We start from the raw sequence: 16,881 nt of genomic DNA on the forward strand, positions 1-16,881 counted from the left end.
GCTTGTAGCTTCCTACGTGCATAACGTGGGTGTAATGTCTTCCAGTGTCCTCTTTTGGCCTGCTGTTTGTGTCACTTCAGTCTTCAGCTTGCTCAAGTCTTGAAATTCATTAGAAATACTAGCACTGGTGTTTGGATAGTAAACATCAAACAGATGTTTTTAATCTTGGCTGGTTGTGGGAGTACATCATGTTCTGCACTGCTCACCAGCTGAAATGAAGTGCAGGGTGGGAGCTAATACTCAGTTTGCTGCACCCAAACCTCAGTGAGCTCTTTGGACCCTCATGCTTACACAGCAGAAGCTTCTTGGGTGTTGTTTTTTTTTTTTCTTTTCCAGCCAACACAGCAAGGAAACAAGGTGTTGTGAAGTGTAACTTGTGAAAGTTGCACATTGTGAGTAGGAGCAGAGCCTCTGGAGCAGGGAAGAGGCCTAATCCAAGGCAGAGGAGGGAGACTCCTTGTTCTGTTCTCTTGTCGCTGTAATGCTGATCTGTCAGTCTCTGTTGGTGAAATCACAGGGCCTCTTGTCATTTACGAGAAGCTGAGAGTGACTGGAACAACCTCAGCTCCTGAAGTAAGGCTGATGAGTGTGCAGAGCAATGTCCTCTTTTTGCCTCCTGTCTCGGATTACGTGGGATGCTGCACTCAGGCAGGATTGTTGAATATTATATATTGAATTATAATGCCTTCAGAGAAATAGCACCTCACTAAAGCATTCCCAAAGGTCACTGATTGCAGTATGAGCTCTGACTGGATGTGTTAGATAAAGATTGATCAGAGCTGTCAAGGACAATTTTCATTCCTGTCCTACTCCAGGAAATTTAGACATGTCATTGGAAATCTCACAGCCTGGAAAATTAAGGACACAAGGGAATTTTTCCCACAGAGAAGAGAATATTATTTTATTTTTTCACTCAAAAAACAAAATGCTGTCAATGATGTTTTAATACGTGGTACTTTTTCCTCTCAGCAAAATTCCAGTTTTTCATTAGAAGTACTTTTCTGGAAGTGTTTTCGTTGATACTCTCCACATGCAGGGCAGAGGCTTATAGAAAATCAGCTGAAGCTTCTATGCTCTTCAGTTGGCCCTCCCCTGTTTGGCTTATTTCCCCACCTTACACCATAACATAACTGGCTATCCTTGGACCTTGAGAGGTTCTGTTTCTTGCCACAGGTCATCAGCTGTTGGTAACACCAATGCATGGCTCTTCTGTTTGGTCAGATTGATGGCTTCACTCTGAAATATTACTTTTCCTACTTCATCTGGAAGTAGCAGAACCTTTTTTTTGTTGTAATGGTCAATCATGGTAAAAACATGAACAACATAATGTTCCTTTGGATGACTGATGGTAATTTGAGTTGGTTCTTTCAGCTGTCTTTAATATACAACAGGTATAATAATTAGGGAAAGTCCTAGCTGGCTTTCCTCCAAGGCATGACAAATACTGTGTTTGCACACACTGAAAGCATCACACAGCTGCAGTAGTCCTTGCTTGTTTGTGCCTCTGGTTCTTTTTTGAGGTCATAGCACAGCTTGTAGAGCAAGGAGGCCTATGACTGGAATATTCAGAATAACTGATTTAATCACATCTCCCAGATGGATTTCCTAGTTCTGGGCATGTCCTGCTCAGCTCTTCCCATTGCTTGTGCTTGACCCCAGTCTCTTGTGGTTTAAAATCTTAGGCATTCAAAGTACATTGCACTTTATGTCACCGTGTCTCCTGTTATTTCAGGGAATCTGTCTTTTTGTAGCAAACACCAGCAAGGAGCAAATTGGCAAGAAATAATGTCCTTGTGTGCTCAGGGATGGCATAATGATAGATCTTGTGCAGCTGAGAGGATTTTACTATTTATTTAGTAAGTTTCTGCACTTTTCGCATAAATTTTCATGAATGGAGAAATATTTCATTGAGCTGCAAGAAAGTATTCAGAATGAATGTAATAAAAAGAAGTACCAAACTGGGAACTCAGTCAGTTTTTTTTCTCCTCATGTTAATTTTCCAGAGTTTCACTCATTCTACTCCATTTTCCACAAGATATTCTAGTTCAAATTTAAAAGTGATCATTCAAATATAAATGTAATTATTCAAAGGCAAAGAGAAGGTCCTTGGCACTAGAAATGCTACTGTGCCCAAGTACCCTGCAACTCCAGTGTATATATCAGCATCATCTCATCTGTATTTCATCCCCATAACCAGGTCTTCTGCTCATATTTCTTAATGTAATCCTACAAATGAAATGCACATGACTTCAGGGTCCAGCTTATACCTGGTAAATATCCCATTAGTACATTACAGCAGTATTTCAGCGACTGGAGTAGAGCTTCATTCACCCAAGCACAGATGTTCTGTGCATGACTTCAGCTGCCACCCCCAGGATATGAGGATCTCATGCAAATCCCTCACTGTATCTGTCAACCAAACAGGAATTTCTCTCTCTGGCTATAGAAGTCTTCTCTGTAATGTCTTTTCTCCCTCTAAGGTTGCTGCTGAAATAGCTGAAATGGTCTTTCAGATCAGAAAACATCTATGTTGTGTCCTTATAGGTATATCTTCTCCTTGACTGTGGACACATGAAAGAGTTTTGCTCCATAGAAGTATAGGTCTCCTTTTCAAAGGCAGAAACTGCTTAATGTCTGCGTAATTCATCAACTTACTTTGCTCCCATTTTGTATGCTTGTTGAAATACACATTTCTGCTCTAATGCTGCTTCACAGCCCCTGTCTAGGTGCACTTTGTCTTCCTTCCTTTTCTGTCTTTTCCAGCATTTTCTTCTTCAGAGTCTCATTCCACCCAGGACATGATTTTACAGACCCTCTGGAAGTGTTTAGGTTTGATTTAACACAGACAACACTATTGTTTTTCTTTTTGCTGATATCTTTTAGGAGCTTTATTCTTCCAAATATAAGAATTTATATTAAGAAGTTAGCCTAGAAATAAGACCTTAGTCCTATAACAATCATGTTCTTGTCAGCTATTCAACAAACTCACTGTCACCTAACAAGCAATGTTAAAAAATACTCCTCTGCTGTAGAAAATGAAAACCAGGAGCTTTCTTGGAAAATTGTATGATTTGTGATTTCTTGCACCCAAAAAAGAAAAAAAAAAGCATTAGAAAGACATTGCCTGAAATAAATAAGTTAAAATAATAACAATATTCCTGATGCTCTTTTGTGGGTTTAACAATTAGCACAATAGCTCTTCGTTGTCATCCTGTTCCTGTGTTTAAAAGTAAGGACATTTCTGAAGAGTCTGGTCCTCAGTGTGATACTCCTGGGCTGCATTTTTTCATTATTAAGGATATTTAGGCAACTGAGCATCGGGGCCCCAATGCCTTAGAAAAGAGAAAAATGTTTAAAAATTTAACTGTTTTCAGTATTTACCTCAGATCATGGAACTTTTTCAGGTATTTCTTTCTTTGTAAGCATCAGGGATCAAGCTTCCTATTTTTCCCCCTCCCAAGCCAAAATTCTGGTAGCAATGACTCCTTTAACTGGGTTTTCAGTGGAATAAACACATAACAGAATAAAACAACCAGTGACTTCATAATTTGGGGAATTACATTTAAAAGGGTTTTTTTTTTCCCTTTGGAAACCTTTTACAAAAGATTCTGAAAACAAGTTGCAAAGGAGCAAAGGAGACTGTAACTTTCCTGATCATGAACACCAGTGTCATTTGTTTCCCTTCCCTTCTCTCCAGAAAGTACCCTTGTTTTGTGTCCTGTGTCCTTTGTCACAAACTTTTATTCAGGAGTTTGAGATTTCTTTCTTTTTTTTTTTTTTTAAGACAGGTTTTACTGATTAGTATCTTTGATCCTTGTAGCAAACATTGGAATCCAGAGAAATCCCCACCTATTTATGATTAATTTCCTGCAGTCTGGAGTACTTGCTAATGTCTAACAGATCTGTGGCAAAAGCCAAATGTCATTTCACAACAGAACCCCACCCTGGGCCACAAAGTGGTTCTCAGCTGAGATCAAGCCATGCAAGTGTGTAAGCCCCAGGTCCATATCTGATTAAAGCAGATGCACGGGAGGTGTGAATGGGACTGGCCAGATGCTGCACCATATGATAAACACTAAGGACCATGGCATCCTATAAAACTGGCCATTTATATGGTACAGCTGGCTGTGCATAATCTTCTCCTAATTTATAAGGCTGGAGCATCTGGTTCATTACTGGTGCTCTGTCAGCTTTTCTGGAGGCCTGTTCTTGAATTTCTGGTGGCTGAACATTGTTCTTTTGAGTGCTAGTGGAATGGGAAGTTAAATCCATTTATAGCAGGAGATCAGCTCTTATTCTCTCTGGCAGATCAGATATGTTCAAACAAAGTCATGGAAGACAGAAGGGTAGGCCCTTGTAGGATGGGTTCCACTTCGCAACAAAATCCTCAACTGCAAACTCTAAAAGAATAATATCTATTTCTCATTGGCAGGACCCTCAGATGAGGCCATTGTGACAGGCTGTGGCCGTCACTGCAGACATCCCTCAGCAATGTGGCCAGTGAGAGTTCACAGAATTGGACTCAAGTCCTGCTTTTGTTACTGCTTGATCTTTCCCTCCCAGTGCCATGGCCCTAGAAGTCAGCATTTCTCTCTTTCCTGAAACAGAAGCTGGCACTTGGTTAGAAAATACCTATTGTGTAAGTGACTAAAAAAACAAGAGATAAGTGTTCTCAGCTGGGTCTTGAAAACTTTTTGCAAGGAGGAGCCAAACCAACAATGTGAAAGCATCCTGAACTGAATGGTGTGCACATGCACAACCCCCTGTGCAGCTGTGTGCCAGCCTGGGCAGTTCCAGAGGTGTGGACCCACAGCAGATGGTTTGCTTGTGCCAGGAGGAGAAGGAGAAAGGAGGGCTAGAACTCATTCTTCCAGGTATTTCCAAACTGATCTGTCATGGAAGTCCCAGTTACAGTTAAGAGAACTCTTTCTCCATTCCACCCTTGTGGAGTTGTAACCAGCAGTGCAGCATGCAGTCTAAGACACAATAAGTTGGTTTTTGAAGTTACAGCATTACCAAATCTATCTAGAAGCTGTGAGTGCAGATCACTCAGCCTTAGGGGAGAAAAAAATACAGCACCAGTCATTCTATCAAACCCTTCTCCAGTAAAATTACATATCAGAACAGTGCTGAAAGAAAATTTGCATTTCAAATGGAAAGGGAAAATATGCTTTTGCAGAACATCACGGGGTTGGCAGTAATAAATCATGGTTCTGTCAGAATGGAAGTGGGTTCCTGCAACTCTTGCACTGCTTTCTGTAAGCCTGTGTTGTTGCTGAGGAAGTGAAATCTGGTTAGCCCACAACTTAGCACACAACTGTGTGCAAGACTTCTTCAGATCCTTTATTGCTTTTCCCAGCATTCATGCTTCAGATTTTTCATAATTTTATCAAATTGAGAAAATTTCAGGTTTCAAATGTCTTCACAGACCCTTAACATGGCAGCTGCTCTATTTCTAGCTAGGTCTGAATGCTTCAGGTATGCCTATAGCTCTGCCTCTTCTTTTTTATCTCTCTCTCTCTTTTTTTTTTATGTTGTCTATAAAACAAACAACTTCTCTATAAAAGCTTTATCCACAGCATCTGACATAGGTACAGTATCTGGAATTGTCAGAATCTGTTCTCTGATAAAGTTTTATCTTTGTTTAATGATGGCGACATGAGCTGCCCGAAGGAAATAAATTAATTTCAGAAAGAACTTCAATTACTACAGATACTGTTTTCAGGGTGTGATAACCCACTGCTGAAATACCAGATAGACTATTTCTTAATTGTTTGCCTGGACAGTTTTTCTGGCCAGTTCAAGGCAGCAGGATCTCACACTTGTCTTGGCACCAGGTGTTGCACAGAGATTTAAAGGCTTGCTTCTCAAAAAAGTCCTACCTAAGTAAAGAAACTGTGGGATATGAGTGGGCAAAGCAGCTGGAAGAATTGAGAGAGGAGCAAAAAGGGAAATGTGGTGAAAGAAACCTGTGGTTTTATGGACTAGGTGTGGGGATATGGCTGGATGTCTGCAAACCTAGTTGTTCAAAGATACCATGTATTATAATCAGGTGTGGAAATATTTATTATGTAACGACCTCTTTCATTCTGTTAAAGGCAAGAGTGACCAGCATTAACTTCCTTAAACACAGCCTCTTCCCAAATGCCTACTGCCATCATCCTGAAGCAGCTCTCAGCTCCGATGCCTCCAGGGGAGATGCTAGTGACAGACCATGAAAAATGCTTTGAATTTGGCTTCAGAAAACTCAATGTCTGTTACTTAAACTGAATTGATCCACCTTTGTGTACTTGAATTAAGGGAAAAGTGGATAGTGATTATGCAGCAGTGACCTCCATTTTTCCCAGGGCCTTCTTTGCCCTTTTGTGTCTGGGCCACTCTCACCTCCTCTAATTTAGTCTGCAATTACAGAACATAGTTAAGTACCAAGATTCTCATTACTTACAAACCTTGCAGATCTGCAAAAGCTATTTCACCTCTCCCTCCTGGCATGGCTTAGTGAGTCGCTACCCAGACCTTTCCCAAACAATTTTTTCCCTTGTATGATTAAGGGCTAAAATCATCAGAAATCCCAGGTAATGGTCAGCATACAGTCGCCATTTACTATGAAATGGCTTAAATAGAGGTCACAGAATCACAGAATTCTTAGATCTGAAAGGGACCTCTGGAAGTCATTAAGTCCATCCCCCCTGTTCAGGCAGGGCTACCTAGAAGTGACAAAGGAACATGTCCAAGTGGGTTAGAATGTCTCCAGAGAGGAAAACTCCATGACCTCCATGGGCAGCCTGTTCCAGTGCTCTGCCACCCTCAATGTAAGGAAGCTTTCCCTCCTGCTGAGGTGAAAGTTCTTGTGTTTTAGCCTATGGCCTTTGCTCCTCATCCTGTCACTGGGCACCACTGACAACAGTCTGGCACCATCCTCATTCCCACAGCATTCTGGTTTATCAGCCACTCCCCACAGTTCTGTTTCAAACTTGCTGAGGGTCTCTTTCCTTTAACTGTCTTTCACTGAATGGAAGAGAGGATCTTTCCTGTTTTAGTTCACATTAATTCCTGGCTAATCATATACTAGTTTCACTGTCAGAAATATTATGTTGAGGGTCCTACGAAGACACTCTGAGGATGGAATTACTCCTGTATTGCACATTTCTTATTTTAAAGGAAGGACACCTTTTTAATTTTCAGTTTTAATCATGTAGAAAACATAAAATATCTGAAACTTCTATTTTATAGATAGTATTTTAATTTCAAGATGTAAAATACAAAACCCCTAGAAGCAATCTTAAGGATATTTCCACAAATACTTTTTTAATGGTTTCATTTTTATATTACAAGTCTGTTACCTTGGAAAATGCAAATATATACCATAATGAATCGTAATATGGGACATACAAAGACTCCTTCATGTAGCATAAAAGGATTGTGATCAAATTATCAAATAATTTAATGCAGCAAAGTTTAGTTTAAGAAGTATCCAAGATGTATTCCAGACATAGACAGCAGATGTTGATTTACAGCTGGACCTGTGATGGAAGGCATCTTCTGCCATTATCCCTGTAATGGGGAAGAGAAAGAGAATTGCTGCTGGCATGTGCATTTAAGCTCGGTGGCATTAAACTGAACTGACATTCAACACATGCCATTCACCTGCATCTGTCCTGTCCCTCTGCAAGTTGTTTGGAAGTCCAGCTCTAACCAGCTCTTTACAGTACAGGGCAGGCAAGGAAAAAATGCAGGAAAGTCCCCTAGAAAGTGACTCCCTCCTTAGCCTAAACCCACTGACCAAAACTCAAGAGAGACCAATGATATGTATCATATTATGAAGCAGAAGAAAGGAGAACTTCTATGGTTTTAGCGTACAGAACCGAGAAGAGAAGCCCAGGTTAAAACTGACACTTTTCTGGTTTTCCTCTGTTACCCCAAATCTGAGCTTGCTAAGGCCAATTCCAATGAAGTCACGTTTGGGTTAGGTCTTTGTACTCTCTGTTCCTTTGTACCTGCAAGGCAGGATTGATAGCAAATCTTTTGGCTAGGCATATGACATGTGAAAATAGCCTAGCGATTGATGTAAGTAAAAAAACCAGATTTTTCATATCAGCTGGTGGAGATAACTCTTGCATTTTGGCCCATGGGAACTCATGACATTTGATAACTGATTTCTTTTTAAAAACACTACACTGAAGAGTGTCCATGAAAAGGCGACAGGCTCATTTTAGTTATTCCATCAGATCAATTCTTGAGCAGAAAAGGCTGGCAGAGCTTGCAGGAGAATTTCATGTTAATAAAGTTGGAGGTCACTCATTTTTCTAGTTAATTATTACTTGACAGAAATGCATTTATGAAAGCCATGCTACGTATAACTATTTAACTATACTATGTACAGCTGTTTAAAGAAAGGGAAGAAGCAGATATTTCTGAGGCCAGTGCCAGCATGCAAATAATTATCTATCCCATTCCTATAATCATCTTGGCCTTACCATTCTTGCCTGGTGTGCATCTGAGATTATGTAAGTATTCCAGCTAATATTGTCATGTGGGATGGCAGTTTCTATGACACACTTCTTTCTTTACTTTTGGAGAGTATCTGTCTTTGGTGAGGGGAAAGATCTTGACTTCCAGAGTCATCTCCAGTTTCAGACAGTGACTTACCTGTCTCAGAGGTGCCAGCCCTGTCACTGCAGCACGGTACATTGCCTGCTGCTGTAGGCACTGCTGTGGTCCAGCATTGGCATGTACATTTTAGCCACGATGCAGTAGCTGACTCCACGCCTCAAATCTTCTATTTTAATAACCTTGTCTTTCCCTTCATACACCAGGACCCTGTGTTGCTTCGTACAGAGTGGAGAAAGAAGAGCCAGTCAAACACATTTCCCTAGCAAGTGTGTCTGACAGTACAGTTCAATGAGAACAGAGGATGCAGAACAGCACATGAACTTACACAGATCCAACCGCATTAATAACTTATTTATGCTTTTTAAAGAAAATTCCCTTCCCTGCCCCCCCCCCCCCAGATTCCTCTCCAGTACCAATGTACCAATTTTTTTAACTAGGTCATGGATTATGAAGTATTAAGTTGAGGGAAAATAATACAGGGAGGAATTACAAATCAATTCAATCAAATTCAATTCCTGAAAAATAAGCCTACTTTGTTTTCAAAGACTTGCACAGTCATTACTGCTCTCACAATTCCAGAAGACTGTTTCAACAGCAAAACAAATATGGTGTGCCCATACTTTTCTGACTATTCAATGGTAAAGGGTTCATATCTGAATATACTCTTACCTCATCTAACAAGTTGTTAATTATGAAGACTTGATACAGCAGATCATAATAGTTTGTCATTGGTATTTTGCTGCCTCTCTTCCTTCTATAAGGAGAACGTGGAGCCTGGAGCTTTACTGTTATGGATTTGTTGCTATGAACCACAGTGACCATTGGAGGTCCTATCATAGCTATAGAAAAAAACCCAAAGATATAAACACAATTATAGGTTATGAATAATATTTCCAAGAATGCAATTTGAATCCGTTCAATAAATGCTCATGTTACCAACAATATATTATGCTGTATTTACTCCTCAAGTTACACTTTGTAAATTCTTTCTTCTTGGTGTTTATTGGGTTTGGTTATTGTTGTTTTGGAGGTGACATTTCCTGTGTTTGCAAATCTATCTTTGAGCCAAACTTTTTGAAATCCCTTAGAGCTGATGTTGCTATGTACTGACTGGTCAAGAAAAATTTCAAAATTGCCCTGATTTTCTTTTTCCCTCATATTTGTCTTTGTGCTTTCTGCACAAAACATCCATTTAAACCATTTCAGCTGTGCCAAGGATGCAGTTTATGTCATCACTTTCAAATATTTTGCAATTGGCTTGGTTAAACAGAGCTAAGACTTGAAGCCAGTGCCTGCATACATGTGTGAGCAGAACCAGCAGTGTGGGGACACGGGCAGCAGCTGCCACACGAATCTCTCCAGGAGGAGGAGGTGGCACAGGGCAAGATGTTCTGGTTTTGCTGCAAGGTACTTCTTTATGTCAAAGCTTGTGGTTTCATCTGTGCTCAAGGTAATTTGCACTTCGGGGCTGTGGAGTGACCCACACTGGCAATTTGATTTTGCATTAGCCAGTGAGGGAAAACAGCTTAATTCATGGTGAACTTACTGGTAGGTAGACTGCTATTGTTCATTGCGGGCAGTCCTCCATTTCTTACATACTGTGGCACTGTAATGACAGTGCTAACCAAAAGCTTTGCACATGTCCTTTCTGTGTCTTTTCCTGCAGTCGGGATAACACATAAATGCGAGAAGAATAGTGGCCACACACCACGCAGCTCTGTTCTCTCTTCTCCCCACAAAGAAAAATGCTTCCTTTTTTATTGTCTTGAGTCCTGTCATTCCTGCAGCTCCAAAAATGCCTGAAAATTTTTTGTGTACTTCCATGCCCAGAGGAAGAGCTCAAATTAAAGGGATTTTTTGATCTTCTAGTTACTGGTAAATGGCTATTTAGCCATAATCACTTGGCATTCAAGTGTGTCGAGAATTACTCTGGCATAACGCTTCACCTGAGAGCTATTGACTCACTTCTTTACATAGGCTTTGTGGCTAGAAAAGGATAACTCATGTTTGCAAGTTGTGAGGAGAAATGATGTGTTCCATGCCATGGAAGACCAAATTCCTTCCAGGGGACACATGTGTTTGCACTTACTTTCTCGCCAAGGAGTGAATCTGCAGCTGAGGCTCCAGCTGGAATAGACACCAGCCAGGGCTGCTCTCACTCTGCTGTAGTAAGGCTCCTGGATGTCAGAGGTCTCATGTGTTAGGTCACAGACATGGCCTGAAATCCCCCAGCACTCGTCTTTGTTTTGCCATGTGCTCTGCCCATACCTATGGAGAAAGAGGAGGAAGGATGTAAACTTTAGGGATCACTGCTTGTGTCCAGGCAGATTCTCAGCCATCTGTTTTACTCTCGTGGCACAGACAAGCATCCTGCCATGGAAATTAACTGCCTTCAATTTGATAGCAGGGAAGGTTGATTTCATGGGTGTTTGGGAGCTACAGGTTTCTGTCTTTTCTGAAAGAAATCTAAAGCAGAGACAGGGTCACCAGCCCTGTCAGAAGCCACCTCTTAGCTGCCCCATGGGAGAGGTGGGCAAGCTGTGGCTCAGCCAGTGTGCTCACTGATGGGCAGAATGCTGGATTTCACTAAACTGTTCCTCAAGGGCAATAATCATTTCAGGCACTCACCAGTGTGCCAGGGATGGGAGCAGACCCTCGAGACCAGCCCCTAATGTTGTCTCAATCTTTCCATGCAAGGCACCCTGAGACAGTGCTATGGGCAAGGTAGGCCACTGAGATACATTTAATGTTCTATTACAGAATAACTTCACCTACCCAGACCTGCTTGAGGCAGGTAGCTGGACCCAGTGACTTTCAGAGGTCCCCTGCAAACTACATTTTCCTTCAAATCCTTGGTGCAATAAGGGTGCAGAGCATAGTGCTGGAGGTGTTTACTCCTTGCCTGCCTTGTGCTGCTTGACTGCACTTATGGGATTGGTAAGTGCAGAAACAACAAGCAGGACATGGCTGTTGCCCAGGAATGAGAACCTCCTGCCACCTGAGAAATCATTTTATCCCCAGCAGGGCTGAGCCCCAGCCCAGTGGGAGGCACTGGTACTTACACTTTATACTGCACAAAGTAGAGCGCATCTCTGGCCTCTCTGGCCCAGCCAGGCTGCCAATGCAAAGTGGTGTTGAAATTTAACGAATGGAACTCTACCTTCTGTGGCTTAATCGAATCTTGCAGGTCTTGGTTTCCCAAAACTAAAAGCGCTGCAAATAAGAAGGAATGATAACATAAAGTGTTTGTCACAGACACACTCCTCCATACTGGAATCTGAGGGTATTGCTACAGACCATCTTGCTTCATGACTAGCAGACCACAGGGAAATTAAATCTCCTGGATCTCATATTCAAAACTTTCCAAGTCATGAAGACAAGCAGTTACAAAAGAAACACATTTAGAACTATGAAAAGAATACTTTTATGTGGTCTGAGTGTTTGAGGTGGGAGTTTTTGCTGTTTGTTTTGGGTTTGTTTGTTCATTCATTGTTATTTTGTTTTTGTTTTTCTTTTTTTTTTCTTTTATGTTGGTTTATTGGTATATTTTTCCTTAGTGAGTTTGCTGCTGTGAAAGATGCCCCATGATCATCCCAGGAAACAAACCCTTCAGATCTCTTAACAGAGTCTGCAGTGAGCATCCCCATCAATACTTAAAAGTCAAGTGCTCTTTCCTGCTTTACTCCACAACTCACCTTTAACCTGAAGAGATTATAGCTCTTTTAACTGTTACCACAGTCGTGTTTACAAGCTCCTGCCTAATAAACAACCACCTGAAATTCACTTCTTTTCTTGTCTGTAGCACTGGAAAAGCTGTCTGACAGTTTTCAAGATCATCTCTTTTCAAACTGCTATATTACTTATAACACATTCAGTTAACAACCTCTCTGAATCATTCAAACCCTAATATTTTTGTGGGTTTTGCAACCCAGATGACAGCAGCTTTTAAACTGGCATAGCACAGAATCAGATAAGACTTGTACTGGCTGAACTAAAACTGGTAATACAGCCATGAAAAAATCTAATGGGTAACATGTTCATTTTATCTGCATTTCAGAACCTGGAATGATAAAATAACAAACTAATTTGAAAGTGACTAGCTTTTGAAACCCACCAAAAGATACAGAGATTTCTTGACTCATCAAAAAAATTCAGTAACAAGCCCTGTCCTCCCACTCCCCCTTCCCTTCCCATACAGGAAAAGAGCAAAAAGCCCTTACTTACAAGTTGTCTCATCCTGAAGCAGGTGCATCAGTAAGCAGAGGAAGGAAAGCATGATCCTCCTCATGCTTAGGAGAGCAGCTCCATGACTGAAAAGCACCTCTCTTCCTCTTGGGCATGTCCTATGAGGAAGTAATTGTTAAGCATTCCAGAGTTCCCCTTTTTTTCAGTGGTTTCCAAATTCCCCGGTTTGGCTTTGGTTTAATTTAGCTGCAAAACATATGAGTAGCTCTAAATTAAACATGAGCAATTGTACTTTCTTGGCATCTGTGGTCATGCAGAGTTTGGAACTAATTATGAACCAAGCCATTATGAAAAAGGTCATTTCTTTAAGACACTAATTCCCAGATGATGTCTGCCAAAATTGCTTTATCCCATAAATTTGTCACAGAAGCCTTCTTGCTTGCCATGCTAAGATTTTTAATATTATTTATTTATTTATTTTCAGCTCACTAGTTGCTCAGAGCTGAAGAACACAAGAAATTTTACTCCCAAGATATAATACCTACCCATGGGATGTGCTTTGGGTTTGATGGACTGCCTCAGGGCCAAAAGCAAGAGCTGGAGTTTCCAGGTGTGCTGGTGGCAGGACATCATCTAGGGGGCTGTCACTGGAGGAATGAGGGGCTGTGAAATCACTTCTGGCTGCTGGGCAGCACATTCATCCCATGCTGGCTGCGGGGGAGATGCTGGGATGCTGGGGAAATTGCAGGACTGACAGCCTCCAGACTGGGATTAGGAAGATAAGCCCAGCCCATAGGGCAAAGTGCCACTCTGGGTTGGACTTTCAGACTGCTCGGAATCGTATGCCCCAACTGGTGCAGGTGTGCTGCACGCTGCCTGCACAAATATTGGTGTTTGTCAGTGTTCTCCTCTGCATCCTGCCCGCCCAGTATGTCCATCCCTACAAGCTTGACCCCAGGGCTGGGGATGCTGGGGCTCTCCGGTGAAAAAATCTCACTTTGTTCTTGCAAATGCTTTAATGCCACATGCACGTCTGCCAGGTGGGAGAGGAGTTTTGTGCTCCTGGGATGTGTGGAAAGCTCAGACAATTCTGTTGCTGGTGGTGAACGCCGGGCTACTGCATAGGCTTGCCCCTCTCTCTTCCCTCCCTGAAAGCTCCCCGATGCTGACACCCACTGGTACTTCACTGCTCATGCATTAGTGCAACTAAGCAAAAGTCAGGATGCTTTCTCTTTCTGCAAACTCATGATGATAAGCAGGAGGAGAAAAATGCTAATTTTGTAAGACTTAGCACTGCCCTCTGGGACAGCTTTCACAAAAGGAGTAATGGATGTAAAGACTACCTGTCTACTAACAAATAATTGTCATGAAATCATCTTTACTTTGGGAAAACGTGGAAACAGAAGACTTGTCAGGTAAAAAAAAGTGCAAGTTCTGGTTCAAATAAACTTATTTAGAGGCCATCAGTTATATTGAACAAACTGAACAACATCTAGTCAAGAGGCTGATTTTGGTCAGATAGATGGGCACAGGGTCTCAGTTCAGCTATATCTCATTATACTAGCACCAAACCTGCCCCATATATAGTAAAATGCTAATTGTGTAGCTTTGAATAATGAATTAGTCAAACCAATTAAGGGAATTAAAGAACTGAGAAAAAATGAAAAAAAAAACCACCAAAATGCAGGCAGAAGTAAAAAATTCTATCTCAGGCTGCAGATTTTTAAAAAAAATTAATAGTTTATTTACTTTAAATAGTTCCCCACGCCAAATTCAATTAGTATTTCATCATGTTATATGAGCTCAAGTACGGGAATAGGGAACTTTTACAAACCAATCACTAGACTGAAAAGTCATCAGCGTTTAGTCACAGGTCATGTATTTATTTACTTGAATTGTACACACCTTCCCATATCCCGAGAAGCAGCCCATTGCCAGGAGCTGAAGTGTGGACCTTTGTCAAAGTTCCCTTTGATGGTGGTTCCTCCTAGGAAAGCAGAGCTGAGGGCCAGCCTGCCAGCACCAGCGGGTTTTGCTCGGAAAAGGCTGCTGTGCGATGTGGTGAGAGAAATGCCTGTCACATGGGTGCTGGAAAACACCCAGGGTTTCCTGCGCACTGCACTCCGATAGTGCTTTATCTGCAGCCGAGCTGGCGTTCTGCAGTAATCGCTGACTCCTCGCACACTTTCTGCTGTCATTGAAACAGCCGCGGTTGCAGCAGCCGGCTATTAGCACCTGTGCTATTCATCGGCCTCAGCTGCCGCTTCAGTGCTTTGTGGGATACAAATCAGCACAGTCACAAGGAGCAGCTGCACACACACACACGTGCAGACATGTACATGTATGTCTGCAGTCTCACAGAATACCTATATAGTGTGTGTACAGTGTATATACAGTGTATTTACAGTGTATATAGCACATTTCAAAATGTACACTATCAAGGAACACAGGATGATGCACGCTGCAATGCTGTTTAAAATACAAGAACTTCTATAAACAATATTAAGGGTACTCTGAACAGTACTTTATGAAGAAATGGAAAATTGAATTGTATTACTTGGCCCAGGAGAATCCACATAAGTAGTTATGCTGCTAGCTCATCCTAGCTTACACTGCAGCATCTTTCTGATCCAAACCACTGTGAAACAGCAGAACTGATATTTTTGTGACCCAACATAAAAAACCATGGGTATGAGAATTTTTTCCATTGCTGGAATAGAAACCTATCTGAATGCTGTGTAAACAGCTTGCTTTCTCTTGAGGATGCATTATTGCTACACAGAGGTAAAAGTCAAGTATTTTTGCTGAAAGCTGCTTGACTCATTTCATTTGAAAGGACCAACTCCTTGTTACTCTTTTTTATTCTTGTGCCCTTGAAAGAGTTGTTTCCCATACATAAGAGGGGGAAATGTAACCTTCAAACTGCTACTGCAGCACAACCTTTGGTTTTTCAGATGCGAGTCTGACATTTGCAGTGGATGTGAGCGTGGGTTTTGCTTACATGCCTAGATGAGGACGTGGGAGGACGAAGAAAGCATACAGGGAATACTTCTAGTAACTGCCAAAGGCAAGGCAATTCTCTCTCATGTGTGGCATTTCACACAAAAATAAAAAAATGTGAGCAGTTCATGTTACTCTAAAGACTATTCGCAATTGGAGCCACAGTTTTCGGTCTTTTCTAAACAGCCAGTGTGGACTCAGAGGAAAACCTGTCTTGGGAGAGGACTCTGGAGGTCATCCTGTCCAGCCTCAGCACAGGCATAGTGACAATTTTTTCCCACAGTTAACCAGCTTTAGCATGAATTTCCTCCTGCAAATCCTAGTGGGATTCCTCTGCTGCAATTTATGACAGATGCTTTTTCTGCTTTTACTGTGCTTTTACTTCAGATAAAAGTCTGCCATTTCTGCAGATACTACAGTTTGCTGTAGTTCTTAATCAGATTTCTCCCGTGTGCCACCCCTCCTGGCTGAAGGGATCCAGCTCCCTCAGCTTCTTCTGGTGTGTCACATGCAACAGGACAGCCCTTTGCCAGCTCAGTGGGGACTGGAAAGTTAATCACTACAGTGCATACAAAAATTAAAATGAAAGCAAAGAAAACCCCCACAGTCAGGCAGGAGGGACTTTTTGGATCCTTCTTCCCTGCTCTGTAGGGAAGAGACATTGCATCACACAAGTTCTTACAGAGAAGTTTCTGAGGAAGCAACGCAGACTTTCACTGCACACTGTGTGCCTTCCCTGCTTCTTGCACACAAACCTCATCCTCACTGTTAAACAGCTTGGGCCAACATTTTAAAGATTGCAGTTAGAAATTCTAATGCTGTAGCTGCATCTACATAGGGAGACTTTTGACCATAATAAAGATGAAGATCTCCTGAAGGCTCAAAAGTAGTGAGTCATCATTTGCACATGCAGTATTTATTTAACCATGTGCAACACACTGAACTGACCGGGAAGTTAGTAACCAACACTAACATTCACTAGGAACTGAAATTAATACAAACCCCAAGATAGCTCCAAGTCTTTCATTTAAATGACAAGTTCCCTTAAAATTGTCTGGTTTTCTCACTTGAAAAGCCATAGAA

General features: G+C 41.6%; 1 protein-coding gene across 1 annotated transcript; it reads right to left on the minus strand.

Annotated features, from left to right (window-relative positions):
* Positions 1–8,672: 8,672 nt before the first annotated feature.
* IL22RA2 (interleukin 22 receptor subunit alpha 2) lies at positions 8,673–12,935 on the minus strand. Its single transcript, XM_066546113.1, has 5 exons — positions 12,838–12,935; positions 11,676–11,826; positions 10,703–10,881; positions 9,283–9,452; positions 8,673–8,828 (listed from the first exon to the last, which is right to left on the minus strand). The coding sequence occupies exons 1-5, from the start codon at positions 12,899–12,901 to the stop codon at positions 8,673–8,675; spliced, it is 720 nt and encodes a 239-aa protein (XP_066402210.1). The 5' UTR covers positions 12,902–12,935.
* Between the last annotated feature and the right edge of the window lie 3,946 nt (positions 12,936–16,881).

The sequence above is a fragment of the Molothrus aeneus genome, chromosome 3, assembly GCF_037042795.1.
Source record: "Molothrus aeneus isolate 106 chromosome 3, BPBGC_Maene_1.0, whole genome shotgun sequence".
NCBI classification, from domain to species: domain Eukaryota; kingdom Metazoa; phylum Chordata; class Aves; order Passeriformes; family Icteridae; genus Molothrus; species Molothrus aeneus.